The sequence below is a fragment of the Pocillopora damicornis genome, chromosome 8 (assembly GCF_964200805.1).
Source record: "Pocillopora damicornis chromosome 8, jaPocDami1.2, whole genome shotgun sequence".
Lineage (NCBI taxonomy): Eukaryota > Metazoa > Cnidaria > Anthozoa > Scleractinia > Pocilloporidae > Pocillopora > Pocillopora damicornis.
The window spans coordinates 11,879,182-11,889,666 of NC_142677.1; the positions used below are offsets into that span (position 1 = coordinate 11,879,182).

General features: G+C 36.1%; 2 protein-coding genes across 3 annotated transcripts; both read right to left on the reverse strand.

The window, feature by feature from the left end:
* Positions 1–628: 628 nt before the first annotated feature.
* LOC113682542 (uncharacterized) lies at positions 629–2,619 on the reverse strand. Its single transcript, XM_027199700.2, has one exon. It carries the CDS (start codon positions 1,843–1,845, stop codon positions 775–777), a length of 1,071 nt encoding a protein of 356 aa, XP_027055501.2. The 5' UTR covers positions 1,846–2,619; the 3' UTR covers positions 629–774.
* A 3,259-nt stretch (positions 2,620–5,878) lies between these two features.
* On the reverse strand, positions 5,879–10,440 carry LOC113682565 (claudin domain-containing protein 2). 2 transcript variants are annotated; one of them, XM_027199727.2, is made up of 3 exons: positions 10,123–10,440; positions 7,302–7,442; positions 5,879–6,982 (listed from the first exon to the last, which is right to left on the reverse strand). In XM_027199727.2, the coding sequence occupies exons 1-3, from the start codon at positions 10,361–10,363 to the stop codon at positions 6,840–6,842; spliced, it is 525 nt and encodes a 174-aa protein (XP_027055528.2). In that variant the 5' UTR covers positions 10,364–10,440; the 3' UTR covers positions 5,879–6,839. The 2 variants fall into 2 exon arrangements, with proteins under 2 accessions (XP_027055528.2, XP_027055529.2); XM_027199728.2 differs by lacking the exon at positions 10,123–10,440 and adding an exon at positions 9,505–10,043.
* Positions 10,441–10,485: the final 45 nt, after the last annotated feature.

The window sequence follows — 10,485 nt, forward strand, 5'->3', positions numbered from 1 at the left end:
AAAGCAATTTCAAATTAATTCTACTGCGGAACGCTGCGAAACTATTAATTCGTGTAAAGAGACCGAAAAAGAGAATATTAGGTATCCTATTGTTGTGAGTTTTTAATATTGTCTTTGGTTGTCAAATTTTATGCAGAACCTCTTCACAGATGAAAATAATTTGCCTTCAGACAAATTTATTCGGTTCGAATGTTTGTTCAGGATGTTTGTTCGTTAAGTAAAAGTTCACCAGAAATATGACAACTTTGGGAAGAAACCTCGTTTCTTCTTCACCATTTAAAGAAATATTGTATATTTTTTTCATACATTCTGCTAAGAAATAGCGGCAAAGATCTAGTCAGATTAAAAGTGCTTCAAACTGAAATTCGCATGCATACATTAGTTTCGAAACCAGCTGCTTACAAAAGAGAAACAGAATTGTGTTTGTCATAAATGCCTGCGTGGAGCTTTTGAGTTTTTCTGCTTTTTTAATGCTCATTTTTATGCTTATATTTTGTCTTTGTGAAATGGAAATTGGTTTTCACTTGTATTTTTTTCTCAAGTGAATTGCGACATTTCCTAGTTATGATTCAATTTATGACGTTCAGAAATTAAACTTAGTTTTTTGAATAAAACTCAAGGATTTTCAAGGGGAAATTAGCATTTCTTCATAATAAAGATGATTTTTTCCAGAAGAAATTTGTAGATTTAACATAAGCCAAATTCAAGTTGTAAACTTTGTTTAGTGAGATGTTCGTTCCTGGGAAAAATTAGGTGCTTTATCATCTTTGATGTTTAATACTGAGGTAAACCGTAGCGGTTTTCAAGCCATGTAAGACATTTGTCTTCGATTTCTCGTGTGAGGTTCTCCACACTTTTACATTGCCTGGTTCTCAAGAGTTCGTCATTATTTTTTTCTTCGATTTCCGCTGATTTGCTGTAGTTTGCCCACTCTTTCCCTGAAAATGTGTACCTTCTCGAAATTTTAGGGAAATAATTTGTACGCGTCCACATACGAGTTGTGTCGTGTGCTCGTGTTGGCCATGTTCGTAGTTGAGTAATTCTGGGTTGGGTAGCGGAAAGCGGTCCAATGTCACTGAATCTTGATAAGTAAGAAGGTCGCTTGTTACATGAAGAACAACGTTGATTTTTAGCGGATTTTGTGCTACAGTACGTACTTGTTTGCGGTGTTGGAACAATGTTGTTGTTTGTTTTTATTCTGTTCAATTTAGCATCACTTTCATCTGCAGAATTGATGCCGTTTGTGACATCTTCTGATGTAGTTTTCGTCGTACCATTTTCCGTCGAAATTTCTTCATTTTCAGTCTCTTCGCTGTCTTCGAGAATTCGTTTCGCGTTGCTAATAGAAGATTGTACGTTGCGGATAAACCTCTGGGGATGAATTATCCTTCGTCTTGTTTTCTCGCGAAATGTACAGTTTGATTGCGATTTTTGTACTTTCACTTCCTCGGCGAAAGAACTCCCCCGCGCCTTCCTTTCTTCTGGCAAAAGATCAAGCCTGCCAAGTGAAATCATAGTCTGTTTCATTTCCTCAGACATTGGGAACAGCTCTGGAGTTCCTTTCCGATGTAATGATGGCTTTTCCACCGCAGAATTATTGTGTTTTCGTTCCCTCTTTGGCTTAAGTCCATGATGGTCGACGGCTGTGCTTTTGTAGGTCGAATTTTTCTTCACGTTTGGTTGCTGCAGCGGCCTTTTCGTAAACATGTTTGCCAGCATGACCTGTCTGGCCACTTTTCGAAAATTGAGCGTTTCACTTGTTATTTTACCGTTTCTGTGAGGTATTTTTCTTGTCCTCGTCGTTGTCCCCCTAGTCTCCATTTCGGAAATTTTAAAACTCGTCATCAAGAACTGTTGCGAAAATTAAACAGCAATGTTCCACTCTGTCTCCCCGAGCAGCAACAAATTTATGGCTTATTTGCCTAGTAATGTCTTCCACGTGACTAGAACGCACTGTTTTTTACCCGTTTCTTGCAACACTGAGTTAAGACATTTCTTCTAACAAAGAGATGTCGGTTTCAGTGTGAACTAAAGCACATGTGATCGGAACCGGAGTTAACCTTCGAATCCTGAAGATTCAAATCATTTTTAATCAAGCTCTTTGAATTCTCGAAATGCAAATAAAGGTCTATTTATCGCCAATTGTGCTAAAAATAAATAAAGATCGCCGATAGCGCATTGAAATTACTTTTTCCTGAGGGTTATTTGACATAAGATGTCAATAAAACAGCGACCTATTTGTAAATCGGCTTTTGTCCCCCAAGTCGGTTGGTGCGATGCTCTCAAAATGAGAATTCATTATTTGCGAGACTCTAAATGTCGGTTTTTCTCGTGTGTTTTCGTTATCCTATTTTGAAAAAGTTTAACCCCTTAGCTCTCAGGGATGATAAACATGTAGTTTCTCCCTTTGATATCCAAACGTTATCCAACAAAAAGGTATTGAGAATACTAAAACTTATCAGGTAGAAGTTGTTATTTTGATCGAACACCAAATTCTCGTAACTGATGAATAAGAAAATGTGTAGCAGCTAAAAGGGAGAATTATCAATCAGATCTTGGGAGTTAAAGGGGTAATTACTAACAATCTTGTAATTTGCATAATACTATGATGTAACATTGTGGTGCTAAAAATTCATTTTATAAAATATTTCATAATTTAGAGAGGATAAAGAGACAGAACTCATACCCCCTTTCCGACGACGACTGTGTGAAGATAATTTTAGCGCGCGTTCCAGTGGTGCGACCGTCTTGAGAGCCCAAGGCTTGTGGTTTGTTGTTTCGTGATGAAGTTTGATGTGTAATGTTTGGTGGTTTGTGGTTTACGCAGCTGTTTTGGGGGATGACACCTCGTTAATAATTTTTAGGAGGTGAAAACCTTTCTAAGCTAAGCCGTCCAAAACGCGAGCTGTGAAAGCGCTACCTGAGAGCTCTATGCTAGAACCCTGGGTTTCTATTTTACCCACACTCTATAAGATAAGAGGCGTGGAGGAAGTTGTATTAGAGAGTTGCAGTCGTTTATACAGGCAAATTGCCTCTCGGGTTTTCAATTCATAATTTATTTGACAGAATACAGCGGGGGAACCGTGCATTTTAGATTCCTCTCTTAAATTGTTACGTTAGCTAGAATTTCGCGCATTTTCAGTTTGTCTCTTTGACTGTTACTTTACAACCACGCGTATTTTTAGTTTACTTTCTTAGATCTCGTGCATATTTTGTTATCTCTCTTTGATGATAACGTTTGTATCTTGCGGATTTCTGTTTCCTCTCTTTGATTGTTACATTAGAATCTCGTGCACTTTAAGTTTCTTCTCTTTGATTGTTTCGTTAGTATTTCGCACATATTTGATTCCCTCTCGTCAATTGTTATGTTAGCATCTGTCACATTTTTAGTTTACTCTCTTTGACTGTAACTTAAGGATCCCGTGAATTGTAGTTTCCTTTGTTTGGTAGTTACATTTGTATCTCGCGCATTTTCAATTTCCTCTCTCAGATTGTTACGTTAAAATCTTGTGGATGTTTAGATTCCTCTCTTTGATTGTTACGTCAGAATTACGTTCATTGTTAGTTTCCTGTTTTTGACTGTCACGTTAGAAGTTTGTGCAGTTTTAGTTTATTCTCTTAACTTTGATTGTTATGTTACAATTTTGGCGCATTTTAGTTTCGTCTTTTTGATTTTTGCGTTTGAATCTTTTACATTTTATTGTTTCCACAGGCAAGTCAAGAATTTAAAGAAAGCGACAAAACTTTTGAGTCTGTAAAACATGTTTCGACAGAAACTTCTGTCATCTTCAGTTAATTACTGTACAGAGCGTTGAAAGTTTAATTATACGGTAAGTAGAACAATGCTAATTATGATGAATAGTGACAATAAGAAAACCGTTAGAGGCGTGATCTAAAACATGGAAGTTATCTGCTTAACACAAAGCGCGACAATGTGGAGAATCTTTCAGATGCTTGAAAATGTGAGAGGCTCTGTCACTGACTAAGTGCTCTCCAACACGTAAGATAAAAGAGGCTATTCACTTCAAAGAGAACAACCATCCTTGAATCAACAATTACACCATGTAAATCTAAAACTTTCCTTTTAATTTTCACACTTTCATGCTTTATCTCTTTTCTTATTGTCACTATTCATCATAATTAGCATTGTTCTACTTGCCATCTAATTCAACTTCCAACGCTTTGTACAGTAATTAACTGAAGATGACAGAAGTTTCTGTCGAAACATGTTTTACAGACTCAAAAGTTTTGTCGCTTTCTTTAAATTCTTTTACATTTTAGTTTTCACTCTTTCATCGTTACGTTAGTGTATCTGTTGCATTTTTAGTTTCCTCTATTTGATTATTACTTCAGAATCGCACGCATTTTCAGTATCTTGTCTTTGATTGTTACGTTATCTTACGTATTTTCAGTTTCCCCTCTTTGATTGTTACGTTAGAGTCTCGTGCGTTTTTGTTTCCACGCTTTAATTGTTACGTTGGTATCTTGCGCATTTTTAGTCTTCCCTCTTTGATTGTTACGTTAGAGTCTCGTGCGTTTTTGTTTCCACGCTTTGATTGTTACGTTGGTATCTTGCGCATTTTTAGTTTCCTCTTTTCGATTGTTACATCAGAATCGCACGCATTTTCAGTATCTTGTCTTTGATTGTTACGTTGTTATCTTACGCATTTTCTGTTTCCTCTCTTTGATTTTGACGTTCAAGTTAGAGTCTCGTGCGCCTGCGCTCTTCATTCTCCCCACCCAGTCTTTTCCAGTCTTTGATTGTTACGTTAGTATCTTGCGCTTGTTTTAGTTTCCTCTCTTTGATTGTGATCCATTTCAGTTTCTTTCTTTGATAGTTTTTTTAAGTATCCTGCACATTTTCATAATAAAGTTTCTTGCTATAGAATAAGTCTGGCTTAGCAAGTTTTTTGGCTTTCCCATTAACTTTTAGGGTTATCTTCCGGGAATTTTTTTTGGTTATTGCTTGAGTTATTGCGTTCCATTATTATTGCGTTGACTTCTTCGTTTTATTTTCACACTTACGTTCGTATTTTCATCGCTTGCGTCTCTTTCGTATCTTCGAATTCTGAGGAGAATTCAGAAAATGTCATCAGGTCAAACGTGACCTACTCATACAGCGGCCTTTGTAACCTCTCCTCGTTGTTTCTTCCATGTATCTTTGCGAATCTAGTTTGGTCACTTAGGAAACCTATGATGTTTCCCGAGGTTGTACTTGGAACATCCCGAAATAGATGGACCCCTGTTTTGAAGAGGTTTGTTTTGGTTTTTGATGCGCTTAAACAGGTGTCCGTATCCCATTCAAAAACCTGATGTACTTTATTTCCAGGGTGGAGATTAACTACAAGATAGAATGCAGATCTTTTGGGGTTATCGACATTTCCTAAGAAGACTTAAATTTTGTTTACATCAAATTTGGTAAGAACCATGCATTTTAGATTCACTGAAGTCGCGTAAGAGTTAAAAGCACATTAAATGGAAAATAAGAGTGTTTTAAACAGAGTGTAGTATTGCTGTGTCTACTTATTGAGTCAAGTTAAAGACCTTAAAATGGCTAAGTTGGCAACGATAATTGGAAACTTGTGCCACTATAGGCTCGATTTTCGCCGCTTTCTCGTGTCCAGCCTGTGCTCTTCCCCGAGAGTGGGTTCAAGGAGAAGGGGTGGGGAGAAGGAAGAGCGCAGGCTCACGTTCACGAACAGTGGCTGGTGATCAAGCCGAGGGCAACTATTGAGGGGAGGCAACATAATGGTTATAGTGATACTTCAATCAATATTCTGTAAAGAATAAGGAACCATTTTAAGACCCTGTCACTGGAAAATTCAATTCAATACCACACTGTCACATTTTCCACTCAGACAAAAGGCAAGGAGACACATTTTGCCCTATTGAAATATATTTAAATTTTCTGTGCATTCATGAGGTGGGAGAAACACCTTTAAAAAAAATACCCAAAATACCCTAAAATGTGCTTTTTAAACACAAGGTTATGGTATTTTTTTCAAAGGGAAACTAACAGTTCACTTGCATATGCAATAAAAAAAGCAAGGCAAAACAGAACAAAAAAAAGTTTAACAAGCCATTTCTACTTATGTACAAGATTGTGTCCTAACATAAATACTTTGCATGCATTGATATGCATTATGGGTGACAAAAAAAATGTCTTACATGGTGAAAAATTTTTACAGCCAAAATTCAGTTAAAAACTTATGTAAGTTGTAATTCTATGTGCTAATTTATGTTAGGCTTAAAACGTTCTGGACTAGTTGCATTATTTTTAACCTTATACATTTATAAATTCTACATTCTAATCAAATGAAAAAATTATTAGGTAAAGCCGATAAATAAATACCCAAAAAGTGTAACTATCAGTGTTGCCAATTAGTAAACTTTGCTAGGTTTAAGTCTAAATTCTATCTGAAGAGAATTGTGTTGCCGTCATAAAAACTAGAAAACATGGAACATAAGCAAAAAGTACTATTAACAAGAGACATCCAAGTAATTTGTTGAACATATTTAAGCCTTGATGGTAACATTATCAAGTAAAAAATTTTCAATTTACTTTTTTCAACATTGTTTTTCCTTCAAACTAGTCTCTTTTAGAAATCAATTTTTTTTGGACAAGATGTTGATTATGTTATGACAAACAAGGATTAAATATGCATTTAAGAGTGCTCTGAGCCCAGCGACAAATTCACATAACATTTTTACACACTTAAGTTAGAAACTGTTCTTGTTATTTTTGACTTTGAGACCATAAAACAAGTTAATTCCAACTGGTACAATCTGGTCTTGAGGTCTACTTGCTGTTTGATTTGTCAGCTGGGCTCAGCAATTCCTCAGCGATCTGCCATTATTAACACAAATGCTATAATAGACAATGCCACAGTAGACCATCCTCCACCATATGACCAGCTGAAGAACACATCATCCTTCCAGTTGAAAAATGTGAAGACCAACAAAGCAATAACCACAAGAATGGCTACATGCAAAAATAGAGGAGATGGTTTAAGACAAAAATCAAAATCAAATTTTATAAGCCTTAAGGTGCTCCTTCATCATGAAAGTTAACACTTCAACTCCCAGAAGTGATTAAAACATAACATCTCCCTTTAACATCCATACACTATCTAGCAAACGGATAATGAGAATACTTAAACTTAGACAGGTAGAAGTTATCTTGATCTGTCACCAAATTCTTGTAACTAATTAACAAGGGAATGATTAGAAGCTGGAGGGGAAAATAACTCAGATCTTGGGAGTTAAAGGGATAACAACAAGATCTAATGGTCATTGCATACCTGCTGCACAGAAGAATCCGCCTACAATGAAGGATGGAAAAGGATGTCCCTTTCGTATTGCTGCCACAATGGCTATGATAAAAGCAATTAAATGGCAGATAAGGGCCAGAAACATCAAGGCAATCACAGCTCCATTCCAGTCTGAAAAACAGAAACAACATCCATCAGTACTCAAAACATTTTCATTCTTTGAGCTAGAGAGCCAGTAAATATTTCCGTCCCTTCCCATGGATAACCATGTTTGTTAACCCTTTATTTCTTAGAATTGATTAACTTTTAACTTCTCATTGCCATTCCAATACACGATCTTGAAAACAAGTTGTGAGAGTAGCAAAGCTTGTCAGAAAGAGGTTGTTATCTTAATGTAACATAGAATTCTCCTGTATAATTTACAAGGAAACATCTAGCAGTCAGTTGGAAGAATAACAACATGGATCTTGAGAGTTAAAGGGTTAAAGCTTATGATGGCAGGACATGATGGTGGTGTGGAGTAGATAAAGGTCCTAAGGTTGAATTCTGCTCTGCCTACCTGCTTGATTTTTTTTAAATTTCAGAGTCAACAGTCAACCTAATGGACCCCCATAGACAAATTTATTTACACAGAATCATAAAAATGATAAAACAAATTTTGTAAATCATAACACAATTTTGTAAATCAAAAAAATATCAACTACATTTGTGTTGGGTTGCTATCAAGTGGCATGTGACTGAATATGTCCAGTCTTTTTTTTCACTATTATTTTCAAACAACACATCCAAAACCGGGGAGATCTCTGTTCAAAATGTACATCAAGATTACAAAATGTTTCCTGTTGTTTCAGAAGAAGGGAAAATCTCCTTTCCTGATTAATTATAAGGCAGTGAATGTTTTTGACAGGAAAACATTTTTAAATATTCAGTCTCAAGAGGCACAAGACTGTTTCTAGAATAATAAAGATATCAGCTAGCCTCCAAATAGAAGGAAAATATATTTAATATATTTCCTTGCACATTATTTGCATGAGCATTTGTTGTGGGTCAGTTTTCCTTGAACTTCACTGCCTGTAATTTGTTTGCTTCTTGGAAAATATAACAAAGGTTTTTACACAAATGTCAGAGCATGTCTTGGTGCAAACTGAGGCTCCTATTAAATTGAAATGCATTATATGTAATACTATGCACTATCACTGTTTATGTTCAGGCCAGAATATTATTTGTTATGGCATCACTCAATGTATACCACTTTCTTTATAATTGTAGGCAATTGCAGGATTCTGTAACAATCATATCTCTGTTTATTTTTAACATAAATGCATATGTGCTTCCTCCATAAAATATTTTAGGCAAAAAATCAACCCTGAAGTTTCTGAAAATTACACACTGACACATTCAATTAAAACAAGATCATTTGCTTCTGTAGAAGAACAATAAAGTGCAGTGGACAATTGTTCAATCAAATAAAATTTCTGGACAAGTTACCGAAGAAAAGGCGTGTTACACTTAAACCACATAAAACTGGACTTAAAACGGATTATGCTGTTTTTTCAAGATTTCTTAAAATCACACTAGAAACCTATAAATATTTAACTTAGCAGTTACGAGCTGTTCTGCCTTTACTCAAATGCTTCACCCTTGAACAGTGCTAGTGGCAAATTAAACCTTGATCAATTTAGCAACATTGACTTGAAAGTCCCAGGAAACAGAAAAATTAAAATCCTCCTGTTGCAAATCATATCTCTTGTACCTTTAGATTATTTATTGACAAGAATCACCGCTATTTGTGGAAAATTCCAGAACATGCTTGTATTCTAAGAAAGGAGTATGTTTAATGTGTTATATAGAAGCTTTAGGCAATAATATAAAGGTAGCTCGGGACATTTAACTAAAATTCGAAACATGGACAACAAAGATTGTTACAAAGACTCAAAAACCTTTAAAATATGTATAAGAACTGTTCATAATTAGAATAATTATTCAAAACAACTGGTTGTAATTGGTATGAGTTAAAGTTTCGAGCCGTAATCAATCTCTAAACTCCACGTTAATAGAAATTTGCCATTGACAAAAGTTAGTCTGTAAAGTCAATTTGATTTTACAGAGATATTTGTCAAGTTGAGAGTCTACAAGCAAACCTAACAGTCAGTCAGTAATGAACAAAGCAAATGTAAACAAGACACGCAAATATTTTTTCTTCAACATACTACCAAATCAGAAAAAGATGTACCTGGTCTTCCCAAATCGTGTAATTTAGTGCAGCTATCTGCGGCAACAACAGTGTTGTTGATCGAGGATTCAGAACAAGTTTGAAACAGGCCTTCATGGTGGTATTGTACACCTCCGATTTCCTTCGCTTCTTTCCACCACACTAGCCAAAAGTCGGTGGCAAGGGCCAAAATTCCCAACAGAATTGCAGCTAAACAGCTCACAAAGCTTGTTATGACTTTGATCATTGTTTAGTATTAACGCGTGCTCTCTCAGAGCTTCGCTTTCCCAAGAACGAAGTCACAGGGTGTGCCGATGGAAATTTGAAAAGAATCTTTACGTAGCGTTCTGCTTGATTACAATGCATACTTTCATTTATGTTCGCTTCACTTCACGCATAATATTTTACATACGTATGATTTTAGAAATTACTGCGCGGTGGTTCACTAGTTACAATTATTAGTAACTTTTTTCTGGCTATCTCACAGAAATCAAATGAAAGAAATCGTCACTGATAGATAGTTTCGTCGATCGCTGCTTCTTTCGGCTGTGGAGTAAAACACAAGTGACTAGAAAAACCTGTATGACGCCTACTTCACACTAGTAACCATTTTCAAATGCTGACAAATCAACTGCTCACCTGATTTCAGTACATCTTGGAGCGTGTGCTTATCATTGGAACAGTCAGATTCCGCGCTTATGAGTTCGTCTGTAACGTTATCCCTTGATTCCCAACAGTGTCTGAATAAACCTCGGTAATGAGTGATGTTTCTGTTGTGAGAAACTATCACCCACTGCAGCCAGTAGGTCGTGGCTAAGCTCAAAATGATCATCAGCATCGCTGCAAAGGCGCAGACAACCGACGCTATGACTTTGATCATGATAACACGTTTGTTGTAGCGACAGATCGGAACAGAATTTCTGAAAATCGTTCGAATCTGTTATAAAGAACTGCCGTGTAAACTGAAACTGAACTCCGCTAGGATTTGTGGGTATGGCATTA